Raw genomic sequence first — 20060 nt, forward strand, 5'->3', positions numbered from 1 at the left:
ACTACATGAACAATCATACATGCAGGGAAAATGAATTATTTTGTTTCTTAAACCTCCACACCCTTGTATTGTAGAGCAGTGTATCATGACTGAAGTACTACAATAACACGTTGGGTGGGAAGAGTTAGTTCTGAATATGAAATTATTTTTCTAACAGTTTTCCATAGAAAATGAACAGACTTGATGGCTCTTTTCCAAAACAATAATATTCAGAGGTTCTTTCATGTCTAAAAGACAAAGTAGAGCTCTTTTTGTCCCATATACACTGACATTTCTTTAAGAGAAAAAAAAAAACCCCACATTTTAATATTTTGCTTGGGGGATAAGTTACTGAATAGCTGAGTTCGATGGGAAAAAATTCCCAAACTCTTTCTTCTGTCTAAAAGCTTGTTAGTGGCATCTAGTAAACAAATGTTTGGCACTTTCTTTAGTGCCACTTACTTTGTTTTTATTTTGTTAGGCGGGTCCAGAATGTTTGCAATGTGAAGAGGAGTGTACCAAGCCACGGCCATTGGGCTGTCCTCACCGATGTGTTTTACCCTGTCATCCTGGGGATTGTCCATCATGTCTCCAGATGCTTAAAATAAAGTGTCACTGCAAACTGTCAGTACTGTATATTGAATGCTTGTAAGTGTCAGAACTGAACCCAACTTTTCATTGGAATGCTTCTAATTGGAAACCATTTGAAATGTCTGGGGATGGGAGATACTTCCATGGCAAGTTTATAAAACATCTTTTCAAGGTTATCATTTGTAATATATTGCGTTGTTCTTATAAAATAACTACTTGTTATTCTGCTCTCATGAGCAGAATTGATCTTAATGCTTTTATAATAAGGTAATACTTTGAGTTATGCATGTACATAGTACATGATGTTTTTAATCTATCTACAGTTCTTTTATTACAGTAAATAAAGAAGAATTTTGTAACAAGAATTAGAATTAATGTAGCTATTGTAAAAGATCTTACAGCTAAAACTCTTAGAAAAATGTGGATTTCTGAAACAAAATGTCCTTCAAACCCTATCTGTTTTAGTTGGAAAACATCTTAGTAATCATTTGTGCTCCTTTTTAATTATTTATGAGTGTGTGGGTAGTGGGGGAAGATAAGCTTTACTGGATATAAATTGGAAGTGTGGGTTTGAACATTATCCTCTGTATGCTTGTTGCTCCAAAAACATTAATCCCACGCACATATGTTTTTTTTTGTGTTCTCTTTAAAGTACTGTAAATCCTCTTAATTTATGTGTTTTTGTCTGATAGAGACCTAGTGTCATTTATATTAGTCCCATGGGATATGGACAAATGACCCCGTTTCTCTTTGCAATGGGATGCACTTAAATTACATTCCTAATTGCATTGACTCCTGTTTTTTTTTCTCTTTTTTCTAAATTTGGAATTTACCACAAATACATCTTTTCTTCTATAGAAAACTAACGAGCGCAGATGTAAAAGAAAAAGATCTTCTTACTTCCTGCAAAAATCAGTGTCCAAAACAGGTAAGCCGTGTTAACAAATAAATATTTGATTTGATGAATGTCTGGTGGCTTGCAAACTTTACTTTATGTAGTGTTTTTATACATTTTCATAGGCCAAGCAAGCTAAAGAAGGTTAATCTGAATAAATGTGCTGAATGATAGGTGCAAAGGGTAGTTTGTGAACTGTACCTGTAGGACAGTTATTAATGTCTAGCTCTCAAATTGGGAGGTTGTATCAGAGGATCAAGAACTCTGGAGTTCAATTCAAAAACTGTGAAGATGTGGCAATTAGGGATGTGGTATAGTTGGTATGGTGGCGATAGGTTGATGGTTGGATTTGGTCTTAGAGATCTTTTCCAACCTTAATGATTTTTTGATTCACAGAATCACAAAGTGGCCAGGGTTGGAAGGGACCTCAAAGATCATGAATCTCCAACCCCCTTGTCACATGCAGGGCCACCAACCTCTCCATTTAATACTAGACCAGGCTGCCCAGGGCCCCATCCAATCAGGCCTTGAACACCTCTAGGGATGAGGCATCCACAACCTCTCTGAGCAGCCTGTTCCAGCACCTCACCACTTTCACAGTAAAGAACTTAAGATTCTACCAGAGGTATATCTCCAGGACAATATCAATGAATACTTCATTCATGGCTTGACAGCTGAAGCTTGAAGCTGGTGAGGTTGAATGAGAAAGAGTATGTCCTTTGATGTGGTTGAAAACTGATCTTGAATATTTGTTCTCAGAATAACAGGATATTCTTTGTTTGGGACAAATACGAAGGACTGTATTTGTGATTTTTCTTGTCTAGGGTTAGTGATCACTGCACAACAGTTTTAGGAAACAAACAAACAAAAAAACTTGAAAAAGCATTTGGGAACTAAGTAAAATGAATTCTTAATGCCTGAGTGCACTAGTGAAACATAGTAAGTAGTGTGAAGCTTAAGACAAGGGAGTTAATTGCCTTACTGTACCTGACTGTATGAAGGGTTGCTGTAAAGAAGATTAATATCCTTGTTATATGACAGACTATGAACTAGTGGCTGTATCAGTTAGGAAGATTCATGTTAATTACTGTCTTTGAGTAGTAAAGATTGTAGAGCATGGGAAGAACAGTTTGGAAAAGCTACAGAATTTTCATCAGTAGCAGCTTAGGCATGTATTGGGGTTAGTTCAGTTATGGATTTTATTGCTTTAAGACGTACGGGACAGGTGAAATGACTTCTTTCTAGTCCCTCCCAGTGCTGTTATTCTGCGCTGTTTGTGCGTTTTCAAAAATCTATATATTACTTACTATTGTGCCTTTGTTCTTTAGTTGTCATTAGTTGTGACAGGGGTGATAGCCCTTTCTTCACTCTGTTTCCCTACTGTAGAACTGGAAAATTTACAGAGTGGAAAAACTTGGATAGTTGGGGATATTTTGGAAAGTGTTTCCACTGCTGAACACTTCAGAATTTCTCAGAAAATCTGCTTCCTTGCAATAAAGAAAAGGCTTGTGCATATTTTCAATGCATTGAAAATACTTAATCCCATACTTGTTAATTGTTTTCTTGCTCCATTTTGGCCTTGTACTTTGTTGCTAGTAGTATGTAGTTGGCACTCAGAAGTAATTTGGTTCAGCTCGTCCTCCACTGGTTGCATTTTGTTCTGCTATGCTGGTTTGCCTGTGGCGTCCTCTAGTCTGAGATCTGTTGTCTCACCTTGTCTGATTTCTGTCTCAACTGAGTAGATGTGGGTTCAAAACTTTCATCTCATTATATTCTGGTTTCAGAAGTGTCCTATCTTTTACTAGATAGACTTTCTGGTTTTGAGTGACTTGCAGAACTGACAGTATTCCTGCCTGCTTCCTAAGAGTCTCTGTTTTTCAGACAAGGTTAACAAATCAGTGAAAGCCCAATAGAAATTCTGAGCTCTTTGATGCATGCCTACTTGCATCTTCTACTTTTCACCCTTGTCTTTGAGATGTCTTCATTTTGCTCATCCTTTTTGTGTCTTGCATGAGTAAATGAATGTGTCTGTCACAGTTTTCTCGTCTGGATGTCTGAAAGTTCTCTCCCCAACAGGGGAGCATTTTAGGATATTATTTCATTGTCTCTTTACCTCTTACTTTTGTCCTTCCATTTCCCTCTCTGTTACTTTGGTTTAATTTGCTGCAACACTTCCTCCTCTTTATTTTCAATAGTACTTCTAATCTCTTAACATGAACTGTGTGTTCCTGTACTTCAGGTTCTCTTCAAAGATTTTTTCCATATCTCATCTTTGACTTTGATTAATATAACTGTTGTGATTTTTCTGGACATGTTCCTGAGACTCGGTCTGAGGTTTAAAATCCATCCAGTAGTACTATTGAATTCGAGTTTGCAGTTCAGAATTGCATTGTCTGTAGAACAGGGTCTTTTTAGAACTGAAATCAGTGGGATGTGAACAGACAACTTGGGACAACAGAATCTGTTTTAGTTGGATAACGCTTTTGCTTAACTCTTAAAATTCTCATTCCTGTAGATATGGATGTATGTAGTTTCATCTACATGAAAAATTTTGTAGTGTAATCAGTTATATAAAAATGCATACTGTTCCCTTCCTGTGTTTCTAGTTCTATATCTTAGTAGTTTTCTTGAAATGTGCTAGTACAGTCTTGCTTCAAACAGTTCCTATCATTGTTTTTCAGTTCCTCCTACTTTCTCCAATCCTGTTTTGATAACCTTTGTTCTTAATTTTTTTGTCTAAAGAAATTGTTCCCTCAACACCAAATCTGAAAAGTTTTTGTGTTATCTTAGCAGCCTGAAAGTAAATACCAGGTTAGTGTTTATGAGAATTTCCTTTTCAATGTCAGAATCTGAACTTGGTTTACCAGAAGAACTCAGTGAAACTAATGTCTGTTAAAAATCAGTGTATTCTGTAACTCCTCCAAGTTCAGCACAGTGCAGTTTAGGTTCAGTAGAATACAATATTCTACTAAAGTCTTAGTTTTGAAATGTTTGTCTTTTTTGGTTAATGGAAACTGTGGAAAATAGTATACTTCCATATTTGAATTGCAGGTAGTGTGCTTCTTTGAAGCATCATGAAAATCAGTTGTACTGATTTACTGATTGTACTGTACTGGGACAATAAAACAGGAATTGAAAAGTCTTGCCAGGCTTCATGCTTTTGTTTTGGATGTGGTAATATAAAGCTATTAAAAAAGACTTCAAATATTGTGTGGTACAGCTCATATTTCCTATCTGCTTTAGGGAGAAGCAAAGTCTTTGATATTGCTACAGCTGTTGGATGGGAAGCTTTAATTAAAAAGTTCTTTGCTTTTTTGTTTGGTAGCAATAGCTAAATATCCCATTGAAGGAAACTTAACTTTTTTTTTAATCAGTGGTGATTAAATTCTTATGATCATGTTAGCAGATGTTTTGGAACAGATCTTAAATGCAAGTTTTAACAGTCATAGTTTCTACTGTTTACATATCCATTACCAGTATTTGTGGGTCTGTTTAACACATTTTTCTTTGCTCTGTGTAATTACTAATTTTTCAACAAAATAACAGTACTTTGTGCTTTTACTGTGCACTCTGCTATTGTCTTAATGTGAAACATGGGACCCCATTGCGATACATCTATGAGGGCTGCTCTGAAGATAATGCTTCCTATTTTATTATGTTGGCCCATGACATCAGAGGCACCATCAGTGGGATGCAGTAGAGGTTGAACTTCCCTGCCAGTATTCCATTACATTTTGTTGTTGCTGTGCTACAGAAGATTTGCTTCTATCATAAGCATGTTCTCTCCCACGTCTAGCTTAAGCAGCAGAAGTTTTCACAAAGCTTTGAGAGCAGAGCTGCACTTAAAACTACTGAGTGGGTTGGAAGTGATAAACTCAACTTTTGTTTATAATTTTTGAGACAGCTGCTCAAGAATGGGGTGATTCTTACGTGTGTATTAACAGAACGTGTTCATTACCTGCTGGTGAAGATTGGTTAAGCATCCATAAATGTTGACTGTTTTTGTAACTGCCAGGCATAATGTTAGAATTTATATGCATTCCCAAAGTGGAAAATGCTTATAAAACAAACAAATCTTTCAGAGTTGTGGGTTATATTGCTTTTTTTTAATGGGCTTGCCTTGACAAATATAAACACTTTTCCGACTTTAGTTTACTAGCTATTAACAATAGAGTATTTACAGTGAAAAAGATCTAAAGGGATACACACATTATATTTTAGCACTTTATAATAGCTCAACGTTTGGGAAAAAAAAAAAAAAAAAAGACAAAAACCCCTCCCTTCTAACTACAGCACTTATCTGGCAGAAGTGGTAGGATTGTTTCTGTTCTCTTAGCTCATGGGGGTGTTGTTTTACCACTCATCAGACTGCTTCCCTTGATTTTATATGTTGTGTTTGCATTGGAGGGGGTGAGAAGCAACTGAAACTGTCAGTGTCATTGTTGTCTTGCATCCTTCAGAGTGTGAACTGTGTGACTGTATGCCCTAGAAAAGCAAATATGATTTCAGTATTGGATTAAGTATATTCCTGTGCTGTGCTCTGGTGGTATGTAACATGAAAATTTCTACTGTAGTAGCACATGGAGATTATCTAGAATTTGCAGCTCTGACATGTGAGTTATAAAACTGTTTGTTTGGGCTTTGACATCATTACTGAAAGTGTGCCTAATGAGTATGGAAGAGGAATCTGAAATGGTAGGTTCTAGTTCAGAATGTCTGGCAGATGAGACTTTGTAGCTGTTTCAGTGTGTAATGCTGTTGGGCAGGGAGCCAGAAGGAGTCTGTCTCCCTTACTGTGCAGAGGCTGTGGGGAGCAGCATTCATGTTAGGACTCCATGTCTCTGATCTGTACTCTGACTTCAGCATGTACAAGGCTTAATCATGAGCTTCTAACCCATGTTTTAAAAATGAGATAGAGTTCAAGTTGATTTGCAGGTGATTGGTTCTGCCTGACAAAACCGAATTTCTTCTTTGATAGTATGACCAATTTCTTTTTTCCTCCAGACAAAGAGAAGAGATGAGGTTCCCTACATGCTTCAGTTGGGCACAGTTGGGCTGTGCCAGGTAGTAGGCAGCTAATTCATGTAAAGCTGAGAGGATCAATGCCAGGATTAGGGTTTACTGAAGGAAACAACAACAACTGCTTGTGGTTCGTGGTTTTTTTGTTTTTGTTTTTGTTTTTTTTTTTTTTTTTTTTTTTTTTTTTTTTTTAAGCAATCACCTAAGAAAGTTGTAAGCCATAACAAAAATTCCTACATGAGTGGTTGGACTGAGCAATGTTAGCAATAAGGGGATTTTCCCAGGGCTCAAACTGAGGGTTATTCATGCGCTGGTTTTGGTAATGACCTTGGCACCAGAAGCTCATTGGGATTTTCTTCTGAAAATCTGTGGTGTGTTGTCAGTAGGTGACAGCTGAGGAAATGCATGTGCAGCAGAACACAGGCATTTGGGACATGATTCAGATACTGAAAAAACAGAAAGGCTATGCTTGTCAAGATCAATAATAAGCCTCCTGGAGACAGCAGAAATTCTTATTGTCACATCATGAGTAATTGAAGAGAAATGCGCATGAGAGAGGAAGATGTATAGGGAAAGATATTCTGTTAAGAATAAGCTGCAATTAAGGCACTGTATGTTATTCAATATATTGCTTATTTCAATATATTGCTCATATTGCTTATATTGTTATTCAAAATATTGCTTGCAGTTCTGACTACTATATTCAAGAAACATTGATTAAAGCTGCATGGAATTCAATGAAGGGAATATTATGGGAATAAAGAGCCTGTTATGAAAGGACAGTAGATAAGTATTTCAGTTTGAGGATAAGAACTAATGGCTGGATAAAATAAAGGTAAATGAAAGAAAAAGCACTTGCCTCTTAAAGTGGGATCCTGAAAAAGCCGCTGTGGTGATGTGTTCAGTGTGTTTCCCCCCCAACTCCTTCTGGAGCGATGCAACACTCCAGACTCAACAAGGAGTGATGCAGTCATACAGGGATTGTAGTGGGGGCTTGGACTTGGTGACTGAGACATTCCTCCTGGTACTGTGTGGAATACTGTGGGACAGTGACTGAGAGCACAATGCCCAATCTGTAGAATATCTGTCAGTGTAGTAAGTCACTGGGACTGACATGAAAACAGACATACTTGTTCTGTGATTTCAAGCTGGAAAGTTATATGTTCTATTTTAGGTATGGTTTTCTTGCTTTGAACTTTACTGAGCTGTGCTGTACTTCTAAGAATCCAAATTTACTCATCAACAAAAAGTGCATATACCTGCATTTTATTATATATATGCATATGTGTATGTATATATTTAGTGTTCTCATTCTTGTGGAACAGGTGATGTGGCATATGAAGCTCTTCAATTACTAATAAATTTTAAAAATATGCATTTTAAAGCTGCAGACATTACAGCATTTTCCAAGCTGTGCTAAAATGAATCAGTTGGGTGTATTTCATGAGTTATCACCTTTGGTTATCAACAGTATTGAACAGTATTGATTTATGTAATTAAAAATGAAAAAATGATCATTGTGAAGATTTTGTATGGGACCTGAGCAAGGTCAGTTGAGCTCCTAAAAGCTAGTGGAAGAAAACTTGTTTTTACTCCTGTGATTTTTTTTTTATTTTTTTTTTTTTTAATATCTAACATCATTCTGGGAATGCTCTTGCATATGCGCATATATATATATATATATATGCATATGCAACATGCATATAATGTTAGCATATTTAAATTACTATCTCAGTTCTTAATACAGTGATGAATAATAATAGTTTCAGTGCAAGTGTTAAAAATTTCACTGACAGTTAAAACAAAACAAAAAGCTATTTATCAGATGTCAAAAACAGCATTTACCAAATGCAGAAATTTAGGATTTTGTGAAATTAATTCAGATGTAAGTATATTGGTGGATTGTATTTGACTCCTGCATACTTCATGCACGTAACACCTAGTTTTGTAGTATTTTTGCTTCTAATTCTGCCCTCTTGTTAGCAGTATGTAGGTCAGGCTGAGTCGCAACACACTTCATTTCAGTTCTCAGTTTCTTCTTACCTCACCTACTTTTATTCCTCCAGCATACAGATAGTTAGGGTAGTCCTATGAGTCATTGTGGAGATGACTGTTACTGTAATATTTGAAAGAAAAAATTGGTTTTTGATCAAGCTGTCCCAATAAAAGAAATAATTCTACGTGAACTGAAAAACTGTGAAACAGTGAAATAAGTTGACTTTTTCCTTTCAAATTTTGCAAGTAAAACAAACCTGATAAGCTGAATGAGTTTTCTGTTTAGCTGCTGTGTCTGAAATAAAGCTAGTTAATAGATTGCATGTAATTACAGTTATTTATTGTTGAGGGTATTTCTTCTTTAACTGTTTGTAGCTGCCTTGTGGTCACCGGTGTAAAGAGATTTGCCATTCAGGTGATTGTCCTCTGAACTGCAGCCAGAAGGTTAAACTCAGGTGTCCTTGTAAGAGACTGAAAAAGGTAAGTTTTGAAGTTACAGTTCTGAGAATGATGTATTTTCTTTGTATGTTCCTAGGCTTGTGAACATGAATTGTCTCTGGTGCAGATTGGAACAGATTCAGTTACTTCAGCAGAGCAATAGCAGCAGCTGAATGTCTGGGTGGAACAGTCGAAATATTTGCTGAGGAACATAAAATTTATTTTGAAACATGTTAGCTACCAGGCTCACAATATCTTTATCTTCAAGCACACTTCAATTTTTGTAGTTCCATTAGGAAAATAATCAGATGATCCGGAGTGATTTAAGAAGTCAAAGCACATTTTCCTAATGATAAGGAGGAAGTTTACAATTACATAAATTGGAACAATCACAGATGTTTTGAATCCCTAATTGACAATTTTGGTTTTGTTTGTCCGCAGCCCTTAAAGCAAACAGAGACATCAGCATCCTTAGCTTTTAATAGAGAAAAAGGACGAGGCTTGTTATGGCTATCAAGTATTATGAGGGGAAGAACAGAGGCTTATGGGAACTCTTGGCAAGTGTTAATAACTTAATGAAAAAATCACTATCTGGCTTAAATAAAGTATGCTTAAATTATTTTCAAGAACCGGTTTACTTCTGAGCTTTCCACAGAGACTGTAGTTTCACCAGAGTTCTTAGCTTCTCCAAGAAATGTCTTCTCCAATCCAAAATGTTGCAGGGGGCATGTTCAAGGGAAAGGATGGTAATACCCACAGTGAGTGCTTCAAATTGAACAGTCTCTGCTTATGGATAGTGAGCTTTTATTTATTTACAAGTGATCCGTGGTACAAAGAAATGTTGACTTTTGCTGTGGATAAATTATTTTGTTGTGACTAAATGCTCTTATTAATTTCAGTCTTTCACTACTGTATTCAGTAAAATCAATAATATCATTGGTTGAGTATGTATTTGTACTTCTGCTTCTTCCTCCATAAGATACAGATTGACAGTTGGACTTGATGATCTTTGAAGTCTTTTCCAACCGTAATTAATCTATTATGATTCTATTCTATATACCTGTTAAAAAGTATGCCTGCTTCTTATGCCAATCTTAATTGAATAAGAAAAATGGGTATTTCTATGATAGTTCTGTTACATCTAGTTGTTACTGTCCTTAATATTCATAATGTTTTTGGATATCATCTTCTGTTGAGTTCTGACACTGTATAGCTATTTGTGTTTAGACCAGCTCAGATTTTATTGTCTCAGGATGTGTTCAGTGTTTATGTGGATGTCCAACTAAAGTGTGGTAGCAGGAAGCAGTGAAATTAATTTTTAGGATGCTCACTTTTTCACTTGTAGACTGGCCAGAAATGGAACATTCTGAATCTGCTATTCTGAAAGTTTTATGTTCTTTAAATCTGATGACAGTTAGTTTTTTTTTTTTAGTCTTGTAAATTTGATTATAATAAGGTGGAGAGGTTGTTATGAGTGGTTATTAATTCTTGTTTAAAGAATAAATAGCCACTCATTTAAATAGCCATGAAGTGATCCTTCTGATTCCTAATGAAATGGTGTTTCCCTTCAGAAAGAGAATTAAAAACTATCCCCACCTTTAAATATCATCTCACTGTTTCCAGATCAAGCCCCACATTCATGCTCTTGTTTGCATAGAGAACTGTAGTATAGAGGGTAAATGATGATAGAACGAATAAGCCACTGATAATTGGACCATGTATTAGTTGCAGCTGTGAAATCTGGCCCATTTCTGTAGTGTAAAAGATGATGTTTTTTAAAGTTTGTCTTATGCATCTGCCCTTGCCAGTGATCATATCTGTTCACTCCAGAAGTTCCTTATGCATATTTGCTTAGAGCAGATAGTGAACTTCTTTCTTAGCTTTTTGGATAGGATAGTGTACCTCTATATTTACTCTTTGTGCCTGTGGCCTTCCATGTGATCTTGAAGATAAGGAGAAACAGAATTCAGTATCTAATATTTACAGTTGAATTCTCCTCTACAGAAGTACCAGTCTTCTGTCAGTATATACTACTGGTGAAGTTGGTAGTTGGTAGGACACTTATTCCAAGCTCCCTATAAACATGCCTCATCTGAACAATCACAACTAATATCAAATGTAGGAGTTCATAATTTGAGTGCAGAACGGGAGGATTTTTTCTTCTTCTTCTGGTGTTGAAATTAACTGTTGCATCATGAGGCTATGTATGTAAACATACAAGGTCATATAAACCACTTGAATTTGTAGCCATCAACTTGCAGTGGACCATATTCTTAACCATCTAGGCAGGTGGTTTTTCTTAACCTGCTTGAATTGCTCTGACGGAAAGTCAGTTTTTGGATTTTGTTATATGTTACAATTGAAAACTTGTTGTAAATATCGTCAGTGTTATGAAAACCAGAATAACTTCAGGTTATGTTACTGTGCTTTCCTGACAAAATTCTTCATAGGCTAGTAGTATAGATAACAACTTTCTGTCTGTGATAGTATTCTCTTTTTTGTTGTTGTTGTTTTGCTTTGTTTTGTTTTTTGTTTTTTTTTGGCCTTCAATGTAAGGGGGAGGAAGGAGAGGAAGTAAAGGAGATCTTCCCATGACCAGACCTTGCCCTGTAATCTCAGCCAGTTGTGAGAATTGGTATGAAGTTACATAAGAGTTACTTATTAGTTACTCTGCATGGTATCTTTTTTAACAGAGTTCACAAGGTTATATTGCTTTGTCATAAATAAACAAGTGGAAAAAAAAGACAAGAAAAATTAAACTGATTTATTGATTTATTCTTGATTTCAGGAGCTTATCAGAACTTATCAGAAAGAAGGAAAATAGAAAAGGATGCTTGAATACAATAACGGTTTCAAATAATATTTATTGATTAGCTTCATTCTGTAATTATGCCAAATAAGAATGTTTTATAATTTTCTTAACAAAATGAACATTATAATTCAATTTTTATGTAGGGAAATGAGTTACAAACAACTCAATTTATACTTAACAGGAAGTACAGTGCAGCAAGATACAAGAAGACCAAGTTTCACTGGAGTGTGATGCATTGTGCAAGGAAATGAAACGGAAGGCATCTGAGGTATTGTATCCATTTTAGCTATAATTTATCCTTGTTGCCTTGAGAAAAATTGGAAAAAACAAGCAGATCATTATTTTTCAAGATGATAACAGCAAGAAATGTGATGTAAGTCAGTATACGGTTTAATTGCACATTTAATTTTTGGACTATTGAATCTGGCTTATTCTTGAGAATTGCACTACTTGTAGATAGTGTTAACTAACTCAATGAAGTACTATGTTAAGATAAAACTCTATTTCTTCTTTATTTTTAATGTACCTTATAACTGCAGTTTTCCTCTTCAGCCAAGTAGTGCTAATCAATGATAATAAAATCATTGCTGCTAATAAGAGCTATAGAAGCACTTCACTTCATTTAGGCCTTACTTTTACTTTGAAGATTGGTTAAGTGTGATCTTTAAATTGTGTGACACACAATTGGCTCTCACAGTATTAGGTGTCTGCCTCAAGCATAGAGAGCTTTCAGTAATTGCATGTGCTTTTCAGCCTGTTGTAAACATAAATGCTCTCCAGTAGTTTTGTTTGAAGTGAAGAAACTGCTGCATAATCTCATCTAAAGAGATAGAATATCCACATTGTTTTTATAGGCCTTTTTTGAAAACACGAGGAAGTGGTGCATGAATTGGTTCACTTTTATCAACTTAATAGTACATGTGATTAAGCATTCAATCTAAAACCTCACTGTAAAAACAACGTCTGTCTGTTTCTGCTCAGAATTTCAGAATTGACAGGCAAGTTCTAGCACGTACTCTATAAGCCAAATTCTACAACTTTGCAGTGAGCTTGAACGCTAAGATTCTTGGAATATACTTATAGAAAAGCCAGCAATAACAAACCATTCTAGTGAAAGTGTGGAAGTGAGTTTGTAGGGCATGGAGTGCACTGAAGTGGGGTGAATTCATGGAAGTCTGCATCAACAAAGGCGCACTTTTTGATGGGGTGCATTGTCAGCTGCGGTTTTACTTCAGCAGATAATATTTCCTATTTTTTACCTGTGCCATTGCCTTCAACTAGGAGGAATATGCTAATACAACAAGCAAATGACTACAGGTTGCTATGATAAGCAATGCCATGGATGTACTTTCTGGCATAAACTAGCTTTGTGTTCATTTCTCACAGAAGAATGTGGATTTCTCTGTTTCGGGTTTGTATGATGCAACCTATGTTGACTTGCAGGTGACATTCTAGAATGGTATTCTATTATATGCACACTGCAAAATTAGATTGTAATGTCAATTGCTTTTTAATATGTTAAGACTGGAAAAAATAGCTTTGTTAAAAGTGCAGTTATATACAAAGAGAGCTTAGTTTTTGCACTATTTGCAAAGTGACCATCCAAAATGAAATTTTTTCCAAAAATGAAGTGTGTTAATTTTTAAGAAATTACCTCTTAATATATGGCACAGTGAGCATGTGCATCTGAGAAATTCAGTGTTGTTTACTGTTGATTTTACTCAAAGTAATTCTAAATTTATTTTTTCCACACTGGTTATAATAATTAAGCTGCCTGCTATACTTATGTATCTTACACAAATATGACCACAGCAGTGTACAAAAGAAGCTCTTCTGTTGCTTCATTCTACGTTCATGGGCTGATTTTTCTTTTGGAACCGGTGTTCTGCCATTAGATGGCAGTGAAATACCAGGAGGATAGTGGTGCAGTTTTTTGCAAACCAAACTTTCCTATTTCAGGTATGCATGACTGAGAAGATCTTTGTACATTTTCCTGATGAGAGATTCTGCCTTTGTCTAGGTTAAATGAAGTTGTTAATAATATTTCATATATGATTTAACAATTTTTAAAAAATCATCTGAAAATCCACAAATGTAACTGCTTGCACAATGCTTGACTGCTTGAGCTGCTGTGTTCTAAAGCATGAGCTGGTATCCCTTCTGCTTAGTCTTTGAGAGCTCTTATGTTGTAAACTGATGGGAACAAATTCCACCTGTGCATACCTTATTTGGTTAATTACCATTTTTAGTATGCAAATTATGATATTGGCAACGGTATATATATGTATGTATGTACACACACGGACTGATTATTGGGATCAAGATGGTTTTTAATATCAAGTTGTCAATCATATTATTACATCTTAGGACATTCTATAATTGTGATCTATTTTACTTAGGTACTGTTAAGTGGATACAGAGTTGAAGGTCCAGGAAACACACACAAGCAGCAGACACATATACACTGACTCAGCATACTGGTACTGCTGTCACTGTACTGATCCCTGCCTGAGGGAATTTCAGAGACAGAGCTGGTGTCTTAATGTTTGATGGCTTTGATGCATCTATATTCAATTTGCTAGTATGTCCAATTCCTTTTCAGCTGCCATAAATTTTTGGCATATATATCATGTGGCGCTTGATTTCTAGGTTTAGCCAAGTGTTAAGCTGAAATAGAATATTTTGTGTCCTGTCAATCACCTGCTTTTTACCTGATGAATTCAAGTTAAGCAGCTCTTATCTAGGCAGGAGCCACTCCATCCCATTGTTCTTCATGTATGTTCAGGCTTCACATCCTTTCGTTATTGTAGGATCAAAATAATGCAGGAACTACGATTCAAGTGCATTGTATGTTTATATTTTCATATTTTCTGTGCCATTCTTTTTCCTTGTAATTTCTGGCATTTAATTTGCTGCCTTGAATGCCATGTAAGAGTTCTATAGAATGATCAGGTTTTATTTTCCATATAACTTTCTGATGGTGAAGCAAATGTAATTACACTGACAGTTTGCATTACGCCAAGGGCGTTAGAGCATTTTGAGTGTGCATTATCCAGTATGTCATCCAGTACAAATGTGGAGATTTCCTTCTGCTCTAGCAGTCAGGGTGTATTTGAATTATTTAGAAAGAAGTGTGTGTGTACGTGTGTAAATTATGTACATATGTAGGAATTACCCGTCAGTGTACAATGTGCTGAATTGAGCATTGAGTTACTGAAAGCTCTCAGTGAATTTCTTAAGGAATTTTCCCTGGCATTAATGAATAAACTTTTTTTTTCCCAGGTTTTGTATTTGTTAGTTGAATTTTCCAGTTAGTCAGAAGTTTGGTTTTGTAACATGGTAGCATCTCTTATGTTCCATGTTTTTCAAACATGAATTGATAGAGCTTTTTCACAGAATGTTTTAGAATCTGAGTAAGCTCATAGCTCAGTTAGTGGAAGTTTTGCTCACTTTTCTGAGAACTGCTCTATATAGAGTAATTATGGCTCTGTAAGAGAATAAGTTTTACCTGCTTTTATAACAGTTGCTTATCACTTTGTATGTCTGAACAGATAAAAGAGGCAGAAGCCAAAGCTGCTATTGAAGAAGAGAAGCGAAGACAACAGGTATCAAACTTAATTCTTCTCCAGCCCCCCCATCCCCCCCGACGTTGTTGTGTTAATAAATCATTTGATGCATGTGCAGCCCAAGTTGTCTACTTTGTACAGTGGTGTTCCCAGTTGCTGCTTTCAGCTGTTATGTTGCCCTTAGGTGTGTGCCATGAGTGATCTACAGTGGTTAAAAGCAAGCATATTTTCTCTAACAATTCTCATACTTATGGGCAAAATGGTAATCAGTTTGATGTCTCATTAGAATAACTGTTTTTTATGTGTATATATATATATATATATTTTTTTTTTTTCAAATATGAAATACTTCTGATTTTTATCCATCATTTTATAATACATAAAACTCACAGAATTAATAAGTAGCCTCTGTAGGGATTTGAACTATTGAATGAAACTTCTCCCCTTCATGAAATGAAGAAACCTAAGTTGGTCTCTGTCCTTCAAGGTCTGGTGGGGTGGAGAATTTCTTTTAATTGCTGGCTCTAGTGAATGTATGTTGTTGGCACTGTAATCTGAAAGCTTCTGTGCCAACTGCATGGAAACACTATCGCTAATCTTGTTTCAGAAATTAACTGTAGCTTGGTTGCTGGTGACAGCTAGCTCAGGTTTATCATCTGGAGGCTTCAGCCTCAATGTACTTCTACCAACTGGCTTTTATGCCTGTGCCAGCGCATTTGACACGTTGTGTTCTATGTCTGGTGTGTGGTTTCTGACTTTTACTCATTTATCAAAACAGTGCTGTATTAGATTATGCTCGAGTTTTCAACTGGATTGCACATTCCATTCTTATTGCAGCAGTGGCTCACTGCTTGGAGTGGGTGCAGAAGACTTGCTTACATGGCTGATCATCTTGTGCCATTCTCCCAGTCTCATTAGGACATTCTTGGGTAGGGAGCTTCTCTGCTGGGTACAACTTCAATTAATTGCCTAGGAGGCTCTAAGTACTGTGTCTGTTAACTGGTGCTCCACCAAGGCCTGCTTTTGTTTCTCTTACAGGATTTTCTCTACTTACCATTGTGCCTGGTGTCCAGGGGGACAGGCATTGCTTTGTGGTCATCGTGTAGTGTTTATTATTACAGTCATGCCTCAGCTGTCAACAATATTGATTATACATTCCCTTATATGTCTCATAGACAGTTCGTCTAATTCTTTTGTTCTCTAAGCTGCAGGACAGAGGCCAGGAAGTGTAGCCCATAGAAAGCATTTGAAACATGTCGTTGGGGAGAGATAGTCTGTAAATGACAGGGCTGGAAGTTAAGTACTGAAATATACAAATAGACTTGCATTCATATAAACAATATGCTTACAATTGCTGAGCAAGAAATTCAAAGTTGCTGGTGCTTGTATTGCACTGATTGTGTTTTTATGCCTTCCAGAAGGCATTCTAGTCACTAATGATTTCTGCATCGAAGCCACTTTTTTATGATCCTTCCAGTGTAGCAGAATTGCTCCACCAGCAGTGTGTTCATTATTGTCTTAATTGTTCAGCAGAGTCTGTTTCTCCTTCCAGTCACTTCTCCATTGCTTTCTACTTGTGGTTTCAGAGCTACAGTCCAGCAGCATGCAGTGTACAGCAAACACTTCTGTATGCATATTTTTGTGATGGACTGTGACTTCAGGGATGGAAGACTTCACCCATATGTAATCAAACCTATTAATTAATAGATTAATTAATAAAGGCCAGTTGTATAGCGTAACAAAGATTATTCAAGGACAAATGTAGCTAATAAATAGTCTTTAGAACTGCACTAAATTACTTCTACCAGGTAGCTAACATTGGTTCCTTTCCAATTTGATCTCATTATCTACCATCTGGTGATGTGACTTGAAGCACATCACTGTCATAGGGTGCTGCTTCATGTATGTGTATATACATATATGTTGTTCTTACTACCTTCTGTAAAGGTTTGCATCTTGTACCATCTTTTTGATGTCATTAGTACCTTTTTGCATAGTTTGTTGCTTGCAGCTTCTTGAGACTTGTTTTTATTAATGCTGTAAGCTAGTTAGTGCTTTGGTAAGTCTGCAAACTTGCATTTTGGTGTTTGCTGTACTTCTATAAGGACACTTACAGATGGAATCGCTTGTTTAGTTAGAAAAAATAAGGTGATCTGAAGGCTGGGCACAACTGTTCCTTGGTACTTGTTCAGAGATAGTTGAAATTTGTGGTATGATGACAACTATATAAAATCAGTACGTAGCTGTAAGGATAGAGATTGCATCTTTCTCATTCTGGATCTCGGAATCTTTGTTCTTTTTTTTTTTAACAACATATTCATTTTTAGCTGGGTTTTAATGAAAATCTCTAGGAAGGCAATTAAGTACCTGTCACATAATCATTCAAGTCCTATACTTTAATTCATATTACTGCAGTTCATGAGGCATTTGATGTTCATGTGTACCTATTTTTTATGTGTACCCAAATTTTATGTGTACCTATTTTTTACGTGTACCCAAATTTTATTTAGTGTTTTTGTAAAATATTGACATATATAAAATCTTACGAACTCTGCACTTACCTCCACGTATTGGATTTTGAAAAACTGCTTCATTAAGATACTTCTCAGAAGGAAGATTAGTTAGTTGAAAGTAATTTGTTTTGCGTAGCAGGTTGTAGAACTTTGAATTTTTCTCCTGTATCGTCAGGGAAGTGCAAGTTTCTTCCTTTATTAGGTACGAAGTAACAGACATTAAAACAGGCCCCTCAATTCTGCTTCTGGTGGTATCTGGCACAGGAAGGGAAGTAAGATGTGCTTTATGAAGCTGACAAGGATTTGCTGTCAGTAGAGGAAGACCAGACAATCTTGAGCTCCAAATTAAAATTACATTTACTGGAGTGCTTCTCTGCCCATTTCCCAAAACGCTCTGGTTCTTTTTTTCTTTAATGGACCTATTTTATTGTCTAAGTTCCATTTTTCCTGGCATCTACATGAAGTTGTGTAAATCTACATGAAGTCATGTAGATTTATTTTGTTTCATATCCAGTCTTTGCTCTGTTCACTGTCCACATTTCCTCTGCTGAAACTCAGTCTTGTGCCTTTTGCCCAGCCAGTCCTGGCTTGCTGTGCTCTGCCTCTCTGATCTCTGTTCTCTCTTTCAGTGCATGTAATGTCTGCTCCCTAACTCCTTCAACCCTACTGAAAATCCAGATACTTGTCAGAGCTCTTCTGTTTCTGATCTGTGGTGGCTCACCCCTACAGCATCTTTTGTGGCATTCCTAGCAGTCAGATGGCTCCAATGGAGGCTCATCACTGGAGTCCTGTCCCACTCTTAAACTCTTTCATCCAAGCTGCATAGTTCCAGTTTTATTCCAGCTTTGCACCCTAAGAAGAGTTTTGCCTTGAGCTGATATCCTTTTAAGAGGAGGTGTCTTCCTGGAGTGTGGTGAGGGGAGGAAGAGGGATCAGAGGATCCTATTGTGTCTATTCCAGAAAGACTCTGAAACTGCTGTTCAGGATAGTAGCTTGACATTCTTTTTCCAGTTGCTTTGCTTCTTTTCTGAACATAAGGGCTTTCTTTGAAGAGTGCCACGTGTCTATTTTTTTTAATTAAAAAAAAAAAAAAAAAAGAGTACTTCCTTATTACAGGAAGGTCGTCTTCTAAAATTTTAGCCAGTGCTTTTCTATGTGTTATTTTAATGGTTTAAATACTTTAAATACGAGTGCTTTTCTTTAATAGGAAAGTATTTTTTCCCCTATTTTTAACCTATAGTGTGAAAATAGCAATCTACTGGCTTAGTATATTTAAGTTGAGGTAGAAATCATATGTAAAACTGCATTTGTTTGCATTTTTGGCAGTGCTTTGTAGGAAGCTAAACAGTGGTTTAACACTTGGAAGCAAAGTGCTTTGTAAGCATGGGAGATATGGTGCTACACTTTATCTCTAAGAGATGTATAACTTTCTTGGCCTGCTAGTTATTTTTATAAATGGTTTTGGGGAATGTTATTTAAAATCTCCGTGTTTTCTTGCTTTTACTCCTGATGCAATATCAACAACTTCTGGTTTTCTCTTCTAGGCTGAACTGGAAGCTTTTGAAAACAGATTAAAAGGACGAAGAAAGAATAAGAGGAGAAGGGATGAAGTAGAAATTGAACAATCATTGTGGCAAAAATATAAAAACCTCATTATGCTGCCAATGTTTGGAGTTGCTGTTGTGATGGTTGCGTGGCTCATGGTCTACAATGACTGAATCATCTCAGTATTCAATATACCTCAGTTGGGCTTTAGGTAGCTATTATTCTTAGAATGTTTAGTTTGTATGCAACAGAAATTAATATGCATAAACTGTGTATGTACACTATTTGCAAGAAAAGTGAAGAGGAGGGAAGAAATGTCACCTTTTGTGTTGTTACATTCACAGCACAAAACTAAATTCACACACTGAAGATAATGAAATAGTAAATCTTAGTTGACACTGAAGTGCTGATGTAGTTTGTCTATGTTAACATCTGTCCTATTAATATTATTACTTGTCTCTATTTCACAATATTAAAAGTAGCTTAGTATAAAATGCTTTCTTGAATATTTGTTTCTCAAATACTTAGTATATGATTAAGTATTAGTATTTATAAGTTAGTCCCTTTGTTATATCACACAACAATTTCTATCCTTCACACCAGTTTTTCTTGTAACAACTGAGGCACTTCAGATCATTTAAGTTTTGAGCATTCTGTGGCCTCTCACGTCAAAACTTTCTTTAGAGAAAAGAAATGTGAAATGTCTC

At 36.1% G+C, this 20060-nt stretch overlaps 1 protein-coding gene across 1 annotated transcript in view; it reads left to right on the plus strand.

Annotated features, from left to right (window-relative positions):
* NFXL1 (nuclear transcription factor, X-box binding like 1) overlaps positions 1–19526 on the plus strand; it is a gene marked incomplete at its 3' end in the record, with an annotated part of 40777 nt that extends 21251 nt beyond the window's left edge. The window contains exons 17-22 of the mRNA XM_079534410.1: positions 461–627; positions 1429–1498; positions 8855–8959; positions 11911–11997; positions 15281–15334; positions 19353–19526. Of these exons, the coding sequence (XP_079390536.1) occupies positions 461–627; positions 1429–1498; positions 8855–8959; positions 11911–11997; positions 15281–15334; positions 19353–19526 (657 nt within the window). The remainder of the gene's footprint in view (positions 1–460; positions 628–1428; positions 1499–8854; positions 8960–11910; positions 11998–15280; positions 15335–19352) is intronic.
* Positions 19527–20060: the final 534 nt, after the last annotated feature.

Source organism: Tetrao urogallus (assembly GCF_951394365.1).
Source record: "Tetrao urogallus genome assembly, chromosome: 4".
NCBI lineage: Eukaryota > Metazoa > Chordata > Aves > Galliformes > Phasianidae > Tetrao > Tetrao urogallus.